At 37.3% G+C, this 18,019-nt stretch overlaps 1 protein-coding gene across 1 annotated transcript in view; it reads right to left on the minus strand.

Moving 5' to 3' along the window:
* LOC122808674 (alpha-2-macroglobulin-like) overlaps positions 1-18,019 on the minus strand; it is a 1,311,252-nt gene that overhangs the window by 721,797 nt on the left and 571,436 nt on the right. Inside the window, exon 8 of the mRNA XM_044079652.1 lies at positions 3,543-3,698. Within this exon, the coding sequence (XP_043935587.1) occupies positions 3,543-3,698 (156 nt within the window). The remainder of the gene's footprint in view (positions 1-3,542; positions 3,699-18,019) is intronic.

Genomic DNA, 18,019 nt, shown 5'->3' on the forward strand with positions numbered 1-18,019 from the left:
CAGTAATAGTTCTTTTTGTCCATAAGAATTGCCTTTTTAGTGCAATTTCTCAGTTCCCTGAAGTAATGTTGATCAGAGATATTTTTGTTAGCCCTCCACTTAGCCCAGGATTTGTTTCTTAGTAGAATTTTTTGTCTAGTTTCTTTAGAGAGCCAGGGGGCTGGTTTGGATTTTATACGGATAGACCGTATAGGTGCATGTTTGCCCAGGATGGATAAAAACGCAGAGTTTAGATATTTTATAGCTTCATCAAGTGGTAGAGTTTTTAAGGGGTTCCAGTTACAGGCACTGAGTTCATTTTGGAATGATTCTTGGTTGAAGTGTTTATTGGAACGTGCAGTCCTAAAAGTAGAGGGTTTAGGCAGATCTTGTTTTTTGTTTAATAATGTAGGTTAAAGCATGATCACTTAAATCATCTGGGAGAGTGCCTACCTTATAGGCATGTTCATGTCTGTTTATAAGTATCCAGTCTAAGGTACTCTCTTTATTGTTTGGTTTGTTGATTCTGGTTGTGGAGGTGATTGTTTGAGTGAAGCCGTGGAGGTTAATGTGAGAGGTGGGGTTATCTGCATTAACACTTTTCCAGTCAGTATTAAAATCACCTAGTATTACTGTTTCTTGGGGGTAAGCTGAGGATATCCAGTTAAGTATACCTTCGATAATGGTGATGTTATTGCCAGGTGGTAGGTAGATACAGATAATATATAAAGCTTTATTTGGGTTCATTTGGAGTTTGGTGGCCAGGATTTCAGCATTGCTATCATGAGGTGGGTTACATGGTATTGTGGAGATATGGAATCCATCTTTGAATAGTACTGCTACACCCCCTCCCTTTTGTCTTATTCGGTCATGTCTAACTATGTTATATCCTTGGGGGGTAACTTCGTTGTCTTTGGTTCCTGGTTTTAACCAAGTTTCTGTCAGGCAAAGGATATCAAAGCAGTGAGTATCTAAAAGGGCATGGAGATGGGCTACTTTATTGTTAAGACTAGGATATTCAGATGTCCTATTAAGAGTGAGTAGGGGAGTTTAGGTTGGGTAGTAAGGGTAGCAGGATTGGCTGGGCCAGGGTTGGGGTGGATGTCTCCATCTAGTAAGGAGACACTGAGGGGTTTTATTTGTAAGTTATATTTTAGAAAAAATAGATATTTATATTTTGTTATTGTAAGATTGCTATATTTAAAGTGGAAGAGTCGGTGGTATTTGGGTAATAGATAGGTAGGAGTGGAAGTGATATAGGTCAGATTGCAAGTGAGTATAGAGGTGTATATAGCTGTTTGTTTTTGAGAGTGATTAAAAAAGTAATGGTACTGTTTTTCGAAAGAAGTGAGGAGGTAGGTAGAGGTGAGGATAGTAGTAAATATAGCTAGGAATATTGGATACATTGGAGTTGAAGTCATATTTACAGAAGTTGGTTATAAGAAGAGTTAGACAGCAGGTTAAGGTTATATAAAAGAATGGATAAGGTGGGTGTAGATAGGGGGAAATAGTTCTGTTAGTTATTAGACGAGGGGTATGGTAAAGGTATCGAAGGAGTGGTATGTTATAGTGTAAATGATGAGTAAGGGTGAGCCTAATAGGTATAATAGGGGGGTAAGTGTGATTGGATGATAGAGCAAGAGGGCGTGACTTAGGAGGTTTAAGTTTAGGAGCAGTGGGGGTGGGATTTGGGGGTAGGGTAGGGGAGCGGAGTGAGCCCGTAGGGCGAACGGAGCGGGTAGACACAAGGAAGCTGACAGCAGGAGAGAGAGGAAGCAATCAGTCAGGAGATAGGTAAGAACAGGGGGAGCTGGGTGGGAAGGTTTAAGCAATATTATGTTAGAGTGAAAGGGAAGCAGGTAGGTATCTGGAACTGGCTGGAGGGTATGACTGATAGTGAGTGTAGAAATAGAAAAAGTGTTCTAAAGAGAAGTAGTAAGTGGGGAGGAGAGAGAGGGAAGAGAGTTGGGTGAAGACTGCCACCTAGTGGCCAATCCTTATAGTACAGGGAGAGGAGCCACTGCCTCAGTAAAATAGATGAACAGGCAGTACGGATATAAGGAGAAAAGGCATGGGGAGAGGTATGAAAAGGGGTTTTTCAGTTAAAGAGCAGGGGGAGGCTGCTGGGTATACTGGCTGTAGTCCTGCACTAACACCAGGTAAGTGGTCGAGCAAATTCACAAGCCTATTTACATTGCATATAGCAGGATAATTACGTACTTTCTTTCACCCTTTTTATTTCACTTCTAGGAGAAAGGTAGAACTGTTCTTGTAAGGTGTCAGGCAGCGAGGGATGGCAAGGTGACTTGGAAGTAGTCTTGACAAATCCAGTAGGGTAGGACCAGTACACCAATGTGAAGTGGGAAGTAGGGTTGTTAGGCAATACTTTATTCTCCAGTGTAGTGTTTTCGTTCCACTGAAACTTCATCAGAACTAATACAACTGCCATATATTGTTCCCTTTATACAAAAGCTTCATAAGGAAATGTTCAATTTACCACTAAACACAAAAATGGTTCATAATCCATTCGGAAATACAGTTCCGTTAATGTATACTCAGTCCCATTGCTGTATAAGCACCAAATTGCCCTTAATCCAAAAAAATACGTCTTCAAGGTTCATATAACAGGGAAAATGGCAGCAACCCGATTAGGGCCTACTCGCCAAAAATGCAGCAACAGTTCTTATCATTCCTTTGATAGTTAACACACTCTTACGAAAATACACAAAAAGCCAATGCCTTCATAAAGGAGATGTTTAAATCATTCCCGGTCTCGTATATCCAAAAACATGTATAAAGAGTAATCTATACAGCAAAAAGTCCATAAACTCATCCACGGATGTGAAGCAACTATTCCCAGGCCACTCATGTTTGGAGTGATAGCAGTCTTTCAAGAACTGAAGTAGTTAGCAGCACTGATGAACTCTCAGCACATCAGCATCAGAGAGCAAAGAGTCACTGAGATGTGATAAACAGACTTGCTGCAAACTGTTTAAACACCCCACTTGCATATGCACACACAGCATGGTCACACACCTATACAATCTGTGTGTGTGTGGGGGGAGGGGGTATGTGTGTTTGTATTTCTCTCTGTCCCTCAATCACATACTCACACACACATACATATACACACATGCATACAGACACACACACACACACACACACACACACACACACACACACACACACACACACACCAAATTTCAAATTATATTCACACACACACACACACACACACACACACACACACACACACACACCAAATTTCAAATTATATTCCATGTGGGATGGGTTGAGGACTGACAGGCGCTGGGTGTTAGCATAATGGTTAAGGTGGTTACGTTACAGACACAAGGTGCATGGTTTTATTCTCACCTTTGCAGAAAAGTGTCTGGGTTTAAAATAAATGGCCCACATGGGCAGCTAACTTAGTACTTACCTGATAAGCTGTGAAACAAAATGTATGCTCAAATAAGTTCTCATTATGGGGTAGGACAGTAGTTGAACAGACAGCTACTGAAAAAAGAAAGCATAGACAAAAACATTTATTTTGTAAAACTCACAGATATATGGATCTCATCATCATTCCATGTTGAGGTATTGAGAGAAAAATTGGCTTCACCCCTTCCATCTGTTAAAAGCATTTCCTCCTTGTTATCATATTTAAGTACAATAATTGTATGCGTCATTGGAGAGCCAGTCAAATCTTCTACATAGATCTGTGAAGAGGAAAAGGGACATAGATAAAGGCACCTTCATTAATTTTAAATGTTGTGAGAAATTTATATTTTAGTTTTGCTAAAAATTTGTACTTTTCAAGAATATCACCATTTACAAAAACAAATGCAGATAAAGCCTTCCAGTTAATCAAGTTTCCCTCTGGATGTGTTTACAAGACTCATTGACTGTGACAGTGGAGTGCGGTAGTGAAAAGCTCATGAAGAAAGTAAAAGGAAACTGGCAATATGTTACTCATTCATTCCCTAATATCCAATGCAGGGTCAAAGGGGAAATGCTGCTTATTGTAGTACTACACATGTGAAGGCAAAAAAACTTATCCTAGCTGGGACGTCAGTCTTTTTCAGGATCACACACAAGCACACTTTCATACACTGCACGCACAGCTACAGGCAATCTGAAGGGCCATCAATTCACTTATCGTATAACCCAGGGATGTTGACGGAAACCAGAGTACCAAGTGAAAAGCCATGCAGACAAATGAAGATATCAGCATCCACAGAGAAAGCCCTCAGCTGTGACATGAAGGGGTGTACAAAGTGCTGTGAATAAGCAGTGCTAACTATTGGACCAATGTATCACCCATACATTATCCAAGTCAACAAGATATTTAGAGTCTACTGGCCAGAAAATTAAATTTGAAAGCCAGCCAAAATGTTGCAACTGTCAAATGTTGCACTACATATTAAACAATGATTAAGAAAGATTAAGGAAACAAGCTGCAAATAACCTGCATCATGTTGATATGTCTGGTAAAAATTACTGCATCACAGTTCATTGAAACTATTATTAATGTGCGTCACTGAACTATGAAAACTCGCAAACAACTCATTAATGTCAAAGAGGCTATAACAATGCACCCTTCATGTGGGAGGTGAATCCAACATTCCTTTCACTGCATATAACGTGCTCTAATATAATAGCACCGCAGTACTGGTTATATAAGCATTAAGATATAAGATAGCTTTATGAACACAAAAATTATTAATATTGTATTATAATTAAATAGCAGAATACTTTAATATAGTTCATTTTAATTTTGTTTTAATTTATTTTGTTAACATTTAAAATGGAAATTCTAGAAACCTAGAAAAGTATTCACTGGTATAGCTACATTTCTAGAATTTGTATTATATTTAAAGGGAACTAATCTATTCAGCTATATTATGTAATTGCAATAGAATGTTAAATAAATTAAACTAAAAATTAATTAGAAAGAGTTTGGGTTGCTGTTTATGCTGGGAAGGTTCAGCCAGTTATGATAACAAAAAAATATTTCCATCTCTGCTATGTGAGCTGCATTTTTTTGTCTGTCTTTCATGTGAAAAACATAAATATTTGCTGCAAATTTTGTTTATTTTTCAAAATGCTTTAGCTTTCCTGTTGCTGAAAATGACATCCCTCTATACCTGTTTAAAAACAAAGAAAAGGAAAAGCACGGGGAAAGTGTAGACTTAGAGGAGATAATTAATGAAGTTAATCTTACCTCATGACAACAAGAGAGTAAAGGTATTGAGCTACGTTTTTCCATAGACTTTAAGTTATTACAGATCAATAGATATACAGCTTGTTTACAGGAAACAAGGCTAAAGCAGTCCGCTTTAATTAAAAGACTCAGAGGAAGGGTTTCTATTTAACCTGCTGTAACACAGATACATCCAATAATATAGCCATTTTGATGCATCAATGTTTAGAATGGAAGATATCAAGCACAGAATCCGACAAAAAAAGCAGATAGGTGCTTAAACCATTAAAGCAGTGTAATAAAAGAGGAACTTTTAGGGTCCCTATTAAGTGATCGCAGATGCATTCTTTCGAATGTGTCTTGATCAAACTTAAAAGAATGAAAAGGCAAAATAGCAAAACAGCTTTTAAATTCGCTTGGCCGCTTCCATTACTTTGCCGTTGGTATATTTAAGTAGGGGGTGGGGGCAAAGCCCCCCACTTATATACTGTTTTAAAGTTTTTTTTTTTTTCCCTTGGAAAAAAATGTTGCTGTTCTGAGCTTTCGAGATTGTAAGCTTTCGCTTACATGGGGTCGATTAATCATGGTTTGATTTTTTAAGCATTCCATGATTTAATATAGAACCAGCTTTTATGGACCAAACCAAGAGGACATTAAGGTTTTTTGGACATTAGAACAGCCTGAAGGAAAAAATACTGTAGGTGATTCCACTGTTATACTAGATTTCAGTCAGGACAAATTGCCATTTGAAAAAGCCATCAAATAACAAAGGGAGTTTCATTTATTAGACAAATGGCAGTCCCTACATCCAACCAGAAAGTGTTCACATATTATGCTTCCCAAACAGGGTCAGCCAGTAGAATAGATTTCTTGCTTATCAGTAGTTCCCTATTACATAGAGTTAATAAAGCAAAGATAGAGCAGGATGTCATGTCTGATCATAGTAAGATCACGGTGGATACAACCAACCATTTTTTGGTCCCCAGTAGCAAAACAAGCCAGAATGGCTCTATTGTTCTTAAGCAATCCTGACAAATGAATACAGATTCAGAACTGGAAACAACACTTTTGGCATGAGGGCATGGAGAGGAAATTGATGCTCCCTTGTTTTAGAAGCAGTTTAAGGTAGAACTCCTAAAACACATTCAAAGCCTCAATAAAGCATGCAGAAGGTGATGGTGGAAGCCTTGCTTTATACAACAGTAGAAGAGCAGCACTAACTAGGAACTACATAGAGTCAGGTTACAGCGAGTTAACCTTGATGCATGAAATAGGCAGCATTAAATGAGAAGCCATGGCAGTAGACTTTATGCAGCCGCAGCAGCAGGAAAAGGGGAATGGTTGAAATCACTGTATTATGACAAACAAATTAAGAGCCCTATATTACTGGCAGCTACGCTGAAAGAGAGAGAGATGGCAGACATATGCTATACTGAGGCTTAGAACTATAGAAAGGCAGCTGGTTCACTTGACCCACAAAACAAATGAGGTCATGAATCCATATTACAAAGGTTTATGTAAGAAAGCCCAATCCATGCTGTGGCACTTATGGAAGGAATTTAGTAAGCAGACATTCTGGCTGCTTTGGAAACTCAGCAACATCAATGACTAAGTAAGATATAATTGTAGGGGAGATAAATCAGACAATTAAAGGGCTTACTCCAGGTAAAACCACAAGGCCAGACACTATCCCGGTAGAAGATTACAAAACATTCAGCCCAGACATGTCACCCTTTCTTTTAATGGTATATGAGGCAAACAAATTATGTCAGGTCAACTATTTCCATGGCAGACAAGGCTGATACATATTTGGGGGATTCAGTAAAGCCTACACAGTAATTTTTCATGGTGTGTGCCTCACGGTGAGATGAGCACATGGCAGCAAAAAATTTTAGACTCAATAAACTCTTTGTAGTGGGATGCACTGAAGTGTAAACATAAACAAAGGAAAATAACAGACGTGCCACCACGGACAACCTTGTAGACAAAAGCAGCCTTTAATAAAAAATGGTTAAAACCACTTAAAACAAAAAACAAACAGCAAAAAGGATTAGCACTTTCAGCCGTAGCCATAGCCTTCTTTGTTTTTGTCTTGTTGATTGGAGTGCCTTTAGTAGTGCCATTTGTTTTTTTCCTCTGAAGTTTAAACATGGTAAATTCTGTGGCATGCAAGTAACTGCATTGTATGCTAATGATGCAAACCAACATTCTGGAGCGATTCAACAAGCTGTAAAGCAAGTGTGTAGACTCAGTGCTCGTATTACCCATATATTCAAAAGCTTTTCAAATATGGTCAAGGAAAGCAGTCTACACAGAAACGAGAGCAAGTAAAAGTTCTTAGATTTGTACAGAACTGACCTTAATATGCAACAGCAGACACATTATTACTTTATTAGACAGGGTGGATATATGTAACAGCAGACACATTGTTACATTATTAGACAGGGTGGTGCTACAAAAGTAGAGTAACAATAGCAACAATACTTTGTAAGTGCCATGACATGCAGCTTCATTCCCCACCACCAAATGGAGAATATGCTCATAGCTAATGCAAACAGCTAACCATAACCCCATAAAACAGACTATTTATACCATCATGCAAGCATATGCAGTATGTAGCTGATGGAATACAGTCAAATTTTATCACAAACTGAATTCCGCTATGCAGATCTATAGCACAGTAATACCTCCCTTCTGTTTACAACACTGGGGTCCCCTTCAGTTTCCATGCCTACATGGTTACCAACCACGTAGATTCAGGGCTGTCAGCATGGTGAGGATGCTAATGAGGTCAAAACTCATTAAAATTGCTGAATTGCAAAAAATTGTGACCGTGTAGGGATATTCACTTTGTATAGGCACTTTCACAGTGTTTGTTTTCAATGGATGGTGACAGTGAATGATGACATCAGGGGTGTGTATTAGGTTACACTTACAGAGGTGTACACGTAGGTCTGTGAAGGGTGAAACTGCATGTAAGCAGTGCACAATTCACAAGTTCTGTTTCATCCTCTTTATTTTTTGTTAAAATGTGTTGTTTCTGTCCAATTTAAGTTTTGTTTAAATTATTTATGTCACTGTTTGCGTGGTGCGTTGCTTAGCACAATCATAAGAAATGGAGGAATGAATTGCAGGCTTCTCAATGCTTGACATGTAACTATTCTTCTGGCAGCACTTGTATGTGTAGGGCTGGAGTACAAATGGTTCTGGGTTCTAATACAAGGTGTGCAAACTTTAAACCACTTTTTGTGCTCCATGTTTGTGTGATACCATGGGAACGGAGGAGAGTAATAACAATATTGCCCGGCTTTATCTTATTTATGCATAGGTGTGAGCAGGGGCATGGAGTTGTGCATCGCTCACTAATGAGCAGCAGCAGATTTAACACAGTTAAACAGCAGGTGTGTCTCACAGGTACTAATTACAGCATAAGCAGGTGATTTTCAGCACAGTGAAGCTATTCAACAAGCTATAAATACATGTAGCCTCCATTCTGTTTTTTTTGGAGTATAGACACAGAAATGTTTAAAGGGGCACAATGCTAGGGGCTGCTGCAGCTTTGCTACTTATGTATTTGCTAGAGGCTGAAGCCAATGCTGCTGGTAACAAGAGGCATATGCTGTGAAGGAGAAGAGTGTTCAGCTCTGGGTAACTTTTCAGATGCTACATGACCAGAAGATTGTAGAACACTACAGGGTGGACAGAGACACAGTACAATAACTCTGTGAGCTCTGCTGCCTTCAACACAGAGCCAGAGCCAACCAAGGGGAACCCATCCCAGTGGAAACTGAGGTATGTGAAGTCCTTGGAATATTAGCTACAGGTACCTTTTAAAGACCAACTGGGGACATGATGGGTGTGTCACAGGCATCAGCATCCAGGATAATCCACCAACTTCTGGATGTTGTGCTCATACATGACAGTGAGCACATATGTTTTCTCCATTGTTCTGAGGAGAGGGCTAGCATTATGCAACATTTCTACTAGGTAGCACTCTACCCTGAAGTATTGGGTGTCATTGATTACACTCATGTGCACATTAAGGCATCACCTGGGGAGCAGGGTAGAATCTACATTAACCACAAGGGATACCACTACATCAACTGCCAAGTCATGTGCAATGCACAAGGGAATTATCTTGAATGTGTGTGCTGGCAACTTTGGCAGTTATCATCAATCCCATATCTGGCACACATCACAGCTGTACCAGATGTTTGCTAGGGGGGACTTCCCACAGGGCCATTTACTGGGGAATGATGGCTATGCACTGGAACCATGGCTGATGGCACCCATCAGAAATGCACATACAGCCATGGGAGAATAACATAATGACACTCATGCTCAAACCAAAAACATCACAGAGCATGTGTTTGGGCTGCAAAAGTCACGGTTCCGATGCCTAGATACATCTGGTGGAGCCCTGCAATGTAATACCCCACACGTACACAGATCTTCACAATATGTGCTATGCTACATAATCTGATTCTGTGGAAATAGCTCCATCAGAATCAGCAAGGGGAAGGGACACACATCCTCCATCAACACCTAAGTCACCACAGCTACAGTCAGAGGAGGACTTGAAGGGGGATGCACCAGCTGCTGTGGCTGGAGGCTGACATAGGCATGCTCAGTATGCCCTTACTTTGGCTACGAGTCAACAAAAAACACATTCACTGACCACCTAGGTGTCTAATACTTTTGTCCTGCGAACATACATATAGTAAAATTGATGCCAGGCACCCCATACAACCTTTACATCCCCATGTATTGGCTGTGTACTGCTTGCATCAGACAGAGTCAGCCCTGAACAAAATCGTTGTCAACTGCTGCATTTGCAAGGTAAGTCCTGAACCTACAGTGTATTCTTTAATAACATTATGGCATATCCTTGTATTTCTTTAACTGTTACAGTAATTAAGTAAATATTGTTGGATTGCTACAGAAACTACCTTAACATGTGACAGCAGAGCCATGATTTTACTTACATGTTCCCATTAGTAAATCTTAGCCCTCAAACATCAAAGATTCACACAGTCATCCGTCTCAAAACTACTGATGATCAGTGCATACCCTCAGTTTAACACTATACCATTGTACAGGTAAATCATTAAAGAGAGAAGTTAGAAAGCAATGATACACATTGCAGTTTCTGACTTCACAACTCTTCCCAAGATCAAACAACAGACAGGATGCAGAACAAGGATAGTAACAAGAGCATCATATCCTTGTTTTTGCCATAGCAGTAACTCACCTTTAATCCCCACCAAAAGAACATGATATGCTTCTTTGTGACACAAGTGTAACTGAGCTTTGTCCCCCTACAAAGAACAGTGTACCTTTGTTTATGCAATAACAGTAACTCATCTATGATACCCCCCCCAAAGAAAACATTATATGGTTATGTAGATAATCCAACATGGCCTTCAGTTGTTGGCAACTGCGTATCATATAACTACCACAGTTAATATCCTTACACAATATAAGGCTAGAGATATTGAATGGCTTACATACTGCATGTCTCATACTACTGGTCAGATAATGATGAATTACCAAGAAACACAGAAATGTAAAATACAGCTGTATATTTGCAAGCATAATCATAACAGGTTGTACGCTCAGAAAGTGCACTACATACAAATATAATAATAATAATGAAATGTACAAATAACAGCTGATGGTTTGATAGCAGTGTACATTCTGTTAGAGTTGGTTGTGTGAAGAATGACATTATTCCTTTGCTGAAAAAGTGTTTTTTGTGGTAAAGAGGAATAAGGAAACCATTATGTTTTCTGAAGATGTATTGGTGTGAGATTTCAAATCTCGAGCTATGTAGAAATATCTCATATGTACTATCTTGTTCTACTGTGTATGTCATACATTTGTTTTCCTCATTTCATGTATTTCTCCTTTTTTTCCAATTTCTTTTTGCTATTACGTTTTCCCAACAACAAATACATTACAGATTTGGGGGTGCTCATTTGGTTTGCACAAAGCACTGCATTGAGGAAACAGGACAAACCAGACCACCTAGGAAGCAGACAGCCACAAATATAAACCAGATCTATTCAATTAATGCTCTTAGGCATCTTAAAAAACAGGCCTGGAGTACAGATGCAACTATCAGATGTTGGCAATGCGGCCACTGTTTGCACTTTGCATACCTATGAGCAAAGGTGTATGTTGCATGTGGGAACACTTTGTTCACCATCGCTCAAATCAGCTGCTCATTGAGCTATGGGACTGTATATATCTTGCTTCATTATTGGTGTTTATTCACCATTTCATTTGTCTGACATCAAACTACATATGGAAACATTACAAACCAATGGCCGATCTAACTATACATCATGTATTTACAATAAATTTATGTTTTGTCCCCCATCCACACAAAACCAAGCACTACAACACTGGGGTCTTAGTACTTTTTTCACACATATATTAACAACATTCCAATGTGTAATTTATAATAGTATGTGCTTCATCATCGACAGGGCCAGTTGGTGGTGCCACAACCTTGCTCTGTTAAATGCTCATTAAGGGTACTTGTGTTGCTACACAGCTAGGCTTCTAAACAGCCTAGTGCTATTAGTGCTATTTTAGGTTTGGTTACTAGTCTCATATAACTCTATGCAACTATGTGCCTAAGCAGACTTCCCAAACTGTTGTGCACCACATGGCCTGGTGATGTCATCTACTATAAGTGCACCTTGTAAGAGTTAAAAGCTGAATATAATCAAGACTAGTATTTATAATGGTGTTCTGTTCTGTTCCATTTTTTCCACAGCTGCATTGAGAGAGCTTTGAATGCAAGGATTCATGCCATGAGATTGGCAAGGATGAAAGTAGCATGTGGTATGTATGCATCACAACAGTACTGTTATTGTAGCACTAAAAGTCAAGGACAGCTTTTTTTACATTTAATACAGTTTTATTAAATTGAGCATGCATCTCTCAACTGGAAAATGAAAATATGCATGCATTAGTCTGTAGGCCAAAACAGTACAGTATTAGAGAGTAGTCAGAGGTTGTGGGCTCAAAAATCAATCACTGTAATATGAATAAAAAACACCCTATTGGCCGTGAAAAGTCTTCAAATAATTATTGCGAGATGGTGCACATCATGCAGCAATGCACAGCAGCTGGTATGAAAAAGCACTTAAAAGTACTAGATAAAGATGTATTCAAATCCAGTATGATCTATCCCATAAAAGTTATGCATTACTGCATTAACACCTGCTGCCACGCAGTCAGTTAAGTATTAGGTATATGTGACAGACTACATAACAACTATCACACTTTAGAAATGTAGCTGGAGTTTCTGCAGTGCTTACCTATGAGTAAACATGTGTAGCAACCATGCCTATGCACTTTTGGATTGCTAAAGTCTAACAGTTAATATTGGGTCTCAACAGATACCAGCTTCTTAACTGACTATATGGCAGCAGGTGTTAATGCAGTGCTAACTTCCTTTTTGGATCCTAGTGGTACACTGGGTTCAAATACAGCTGTATCTAATAATTTTAACTAGTTCTCCAGTGCAGTTTGCTCTCTTTAAAACATTATTGTGTGATGTGTGCATCATGCAATTCACACATAAATGTCTTAAAGAAAATAAATGGGCAAGATAGGACACTGGTAAATGGGGAGCAAGCAGGTTGAACCTAACCCTCAATCTCTTAGAGCTATAAATCTGGAAAAAGCCATATATAAGGAGTGGATAAAGGGCCACAAATAGGCACAATGTTTATATATTCAATTAAAAATTAAGACATGGTGAAGACAGAACTGTGTTGAAATACAAAACCATGTGGAAAAAACAGCAGTAAACTAAGAACCAACATAAAAAAATTCACACACAACAGATTTCCTAGAGTCTGACTTTATTAAAAAATGGAATGAAATTAAAAATGACTAAACACTTTTGCCATACAAACATATTGGCTTCATCAGAGTTGTAAGGTACATGATCAATAAAATACCTTAAATAGCTGAATGCTTACACATCAACCAACTGGGTCATATATCCTTAATTTAATGATGTTGTCAACTCACAAAAAAATTAAAAAATGTTTACCCCAGTAATAAACAAAAACACAAAACATAAAAGAATAACCATACTGAATGTCTTGTTTGTAGTATAACAATTATGCTATAGCATTCAAAAGAATTGATAACATGACAATAAAATGAATAATAATAAAAATAAAATTAAAAGGAAAAAACATTATACCACTGTGGCCCTCTGATTAAGAATACGGGCCATTGATATAAAATCATTCATCCCAGGTTTATGGGTAGCATTTAATCTCAATTGCCATTTAGTGTCTCTAACTTCTAGTTTTAACTTAACATTACATCCTCTGTCTTTTGTATAAACCCTATCAATAATAAAAAATATAAATCTTTTATAGCTGACACATTCTATGCTATGCATATATAAGGCATTGTGTGTGTTTTTGTTCTTAATGTCTCTAAGGTGTTCAGCAATACTGTTATGTAATGTCTGTATAGTTTTTCCCACATAAAATCCCTGGTATGCTGTACAAGTTGCTAAATATACTACCATAAAGGTGTTACAATTGTAACGGGCTGGGCAACCCAACATACGGTCATAGTCATTAACTGAAACATAGGGGCCATCATTTATGTTTTTACAAATCAAGGCAAAAACACGAAAGCGAGGACCAATGCAGGCTGAAAATATATTCCAAATTTATTGAACCACGTAGTACACCACAGAATGAGCAGCCTTCACAGCGTTTTAGTCCGATGAAATGCCTTACTACTTTAAAATGTTTTATATATAATCATTTATCCATCACATTATGAACCTACAAATCAACCTACAAGCTACTGAATAATTTAGTATTTCATTGCTTCCTATTGCAACCATATTTGATCCTTTATATATATATAAATAATTAAATCAATAAATAAACTTTGTTAAATTCATTTAAAACATCCTAATAATGTGTTGACAAATTATAAAGTTTTTAAATAACTATTAAAAATATTCATTTGTTAAAAATATTATTAAACAAGTCAAACCTAGGTGTTTGAACTAAATCAAGATCTAATTTTCAGGAGGGGCAAAATGGGCTAAATAATATATATTTATGTATTTATGTATGTATATAATGAATATATTTCCATTTTGCCCCTCCTGAAAATTAGATCTGCTAGGGTGTGATTTTAGTAAGCATTTACCAGATTTTGTCAGTAGGTGTCACCCTTACTCTATTTTAGGTAACATTAGTTCAAACACCTAGGTTTGACTTGTTTAATAATATTTTTTAACAGAACTTTTAATGAATATTTTTAATAGTTATTTAAAAACTTTATAATTTGTCAACACATTATTAGGATGTTTTAAATGAATTTAACAAAGTTTATTTATTGATTTAATTATTTATATATATATAAAGGATCAAATATGGTTGCAATAGGAAGTGATGAAATACTAAATTATTCAGTAGCTTGTAGGTTGATTTGTAGGTTCATAATGTGATGGATAAATGATTGGTGTTTGTGGAAATTGATTTTATATATAAAACATTTTAAAGTAGTAAGGCATTTCATCTGATGAAGTCCATTTGGACGAAAACGCTGTGAGTGTGAAGGCGTTCATTCTGTGGTGTACTACTTCGTGTTTTTGTGGTTCAATAAATTTGGAATATAATTTCAGCCTGCATTGGTCCTCGCTTTCGTGTTTTTGCCTTGTTTTGTGGAGTTTGGAGGAGTATTTTCACTGTTTTCTTGGTTCGTGGTGGTGATATGGAAGCGGAGACGCAGGGGAGAATCAATGAGACAATGGACTCTGGGCAGTCTAGGAAGCTCATTGGCCAGCTAAGTGAGCTTATAGACTTGTTAACGCCCCTTTGCAAATCTATGCTGAACCAGGAGGAGAAAGGAGCGTGCGGCAAGGAATCCGGAAATGGAGATCAAATGGCTAACGGACAGAGAAGCAAGCGCAAAAGAGAATTGGATAGTGGTGGAAGAAACACCCGAGAAGGAGATGATATAAATGGCAGTGGCTTCAATCCTGCAGCTACACTGGGAATTCTTTGTGGAGATATACAGGAAGGTGGTGTGTTGAGCGCCGAAAAGAAACAAACGGGCACAAGACGCTCTTTTCCAGGTACTGTTTGTAATAAAAAAACTATTGAAATGAAAGACTGGTTGCAAGCACAATACAGCTTTCATATTACTGGTAATAGATTACCAAGTGGCAATAATATGGACTCTTACAACAAAAAGGTGGACAATTTATATAAATTAATGCATAAATATAAAAGTATTGTTATTGAGAATGCATATTTGGATGAATGCCTAAAACGTGATATTGTTCCTAAAGGGCTTAGGACCTGGAAGTATCCTAATAATGTGCAAGTTGGTTCTATTTTTCATAAAGAACTGCTAGTTGTATTTAATAGATGTGGCTTGGACATTGTTAAATTGATTATGGAAGAGAACAATAGGAATTTAGAAAACCTACAAGCACAGATAGAGTCTCTTGATGGTTCTATTAAGGATGATTTGATGTTTGAAATAGAAATGGAAAGACAAAAATATTTTAAACTAAAGGATGAAGTTGACAATAAATGTAAAGTTTTGGTGGATAGGAAAATGGATAAACTAAGAAGGGATATTCATGAATATGAAAATCAGGTTTGTTACCCAAAACCCCCAGTTTATAGAAATCAGTATTATAATAATAATAATTATTATTATAATAAAAACAAAAAAGTGGTAGAAAACTACTTTGAAAATGAGGAGGGTAAGGAAAGAGATGCAAATGAATATGATGTAGAATTTCCACCCCTTGACAGGTATATGGGAGAGAGATGGGAGAACAATAGGGGTTATGGAAATTTTCAGAAACGAGGGGGGAGAAGGGGGAGGGGGAGATCATTTTATTAGAGACCCCCCACCCAAATAAGAATTTACCTAAAATAGAAGTTAAAGATAATAAAAATACCCTAGAAGGGTTTACCATTTACAATTTTAGCAATCTTGTGTTAGAAGTACAGCATTTCAAACTATTAGAGAAGGGTTTTAAATTTATCCCGCTTACCCAAGGTAATTCTACCCAGACATTAATAGATATGAAACTTTTTTTAAGGAAAATGAATCTGGAATTGTTATTCCATAAAGAAGGGATAGGTACAAATATTTTGGGAACAGGGAATGTTATTAACAAAAATCAGTTAGTAAAGAAATCTACTTTCAACCCCCCGATTCATAATCAATTGAAGAATTTTGAAGCTATAATGGAGAAGGAAATTAGGAAGTTAGAAAAAAGTGTGAAACATAATAGGGTACACTATAACCTTAACCCACAAGAACATAAGAAGCTGGAAGAGTTGAAAATTAATAAAGATGTAAGGGTAATGAAACCCGATAAGGGCGGGGGTATGGTTGTGATGGATGTAATTTTATATGAAGGAAAGATGAATGATATATTAAGAAATTAAGTTAAATACAGTGAAGTTTCAATAAATGAAATTAACACAGCCTACCAACGTATAGACAACATTCTAGAATATATGTTAAATGAAAACCTCTTTAGTATGAAAACTTTCTCCTTCTTGAAAATTGAGAAACCCATAATACCAGTCATCTTTGGTATACCAAAAATCCACAAAAATAGTCTGGACCCCCCACTGAGACCTATTGTCTCAGCGGGTGGGTCCAAAACTAATTCATTAGCTAAATATGTGGATCAAAAGGCTAAGCATATATGGTTACAAAAAGGAGCCATTTTAAAAGACTCTTGGGATTTACTGAGAGGGCTGAACAGCAGTTTTTACAATGAAGAATTAATTTTTGTCACCATAGACATTGTTGACCTATTTGGGTCTATACCTTATGAGGCTGGTATAAGAATGTTCGAAGAGGAGGTTTATGGCGATAGTAGGTTGACTTTTAATGAAAAGGTAGTGTGCACAGGTTTAATGGACCTGGTGTTAAAAAATAATTATTTAACCTTTAATGGTGAATTTTTTCGACAACTACAAGGTGTAGCAATGGGGGCAGCCTGTGCACCTACCTTTGCCAACCTAGTACTTGCAAATTGGGAGGAACAGTATGTTTTGAAGTCCTCCTATGCTAAGTATTGGACTTTATATAAGAGGTTTCTTGATGACATCATAATTTTTTGGACAGGGGGTAAGAAAGTATTGGACGAATTTATTAAATATATAGGAAAGACTACAGATTTTTTAAAATTTACCTATAATTATTCTGAAACCAATATTCAATACTTGGATGTGGAGATTACAAAAAGTGATAAAAGCTTTGAAACCTGTGTTTATAGAAAACCCACGTATGTGAATTCCTTTTTGCATTACAAAAGTGCCCACCCAATATATTGTAAAAAGAACATAGTGAAAGGGCAATTCGTGAGGGGGTCAAGGATGACAAATAATGAAAGAAAATTCCAAGCAGAATGTGATTTGTTGGAAGGAATGTTTCTCGAAAGAGAATATCCTTTAGAATTTATCAAAAATATTAGAAGCGAAGTGGAAGAGGGGAGAAAGGGGAGGTTTGAACCAATTTTTGGTAAAATTAGTGAACAGAATAGGAAAGAGGAGGATAAAGAAGGAAATTTTCAAAAATCCTTGATTATGGAATACAATTTATTGAACAAAAACATAAAATTTGTATTCCAAAGAGAATGGGAGAGATTCAGGGCCCTCACGGATTTGGATGGGTTACCACAGGAGACACCTAGAGTGGTATTTAAAAACACAACAAGTATAAAAGGAATTTTGGAAAACAATAACTATGGTAACAAGGGAACCCAAATAGGAACTAGGGGTAAAGTGGGAACCTTTA

The sequence above is a fragment of the Protopterus annectens genome, chromosome 8.part0 (genome assembly GCF_019279795.1).
Source record: "Protopterus annectens isolate FY-2018-M chromosome 8.part0, PAN1.0, whole genome shotgun sequence".
Classification (NCBI taxonomy): domain Eukaryota; kingdom Metazoa; phylum Chordata; order Ceratodontiformes; family Protopteridae; genus Protopterus; species Protopterus annectens.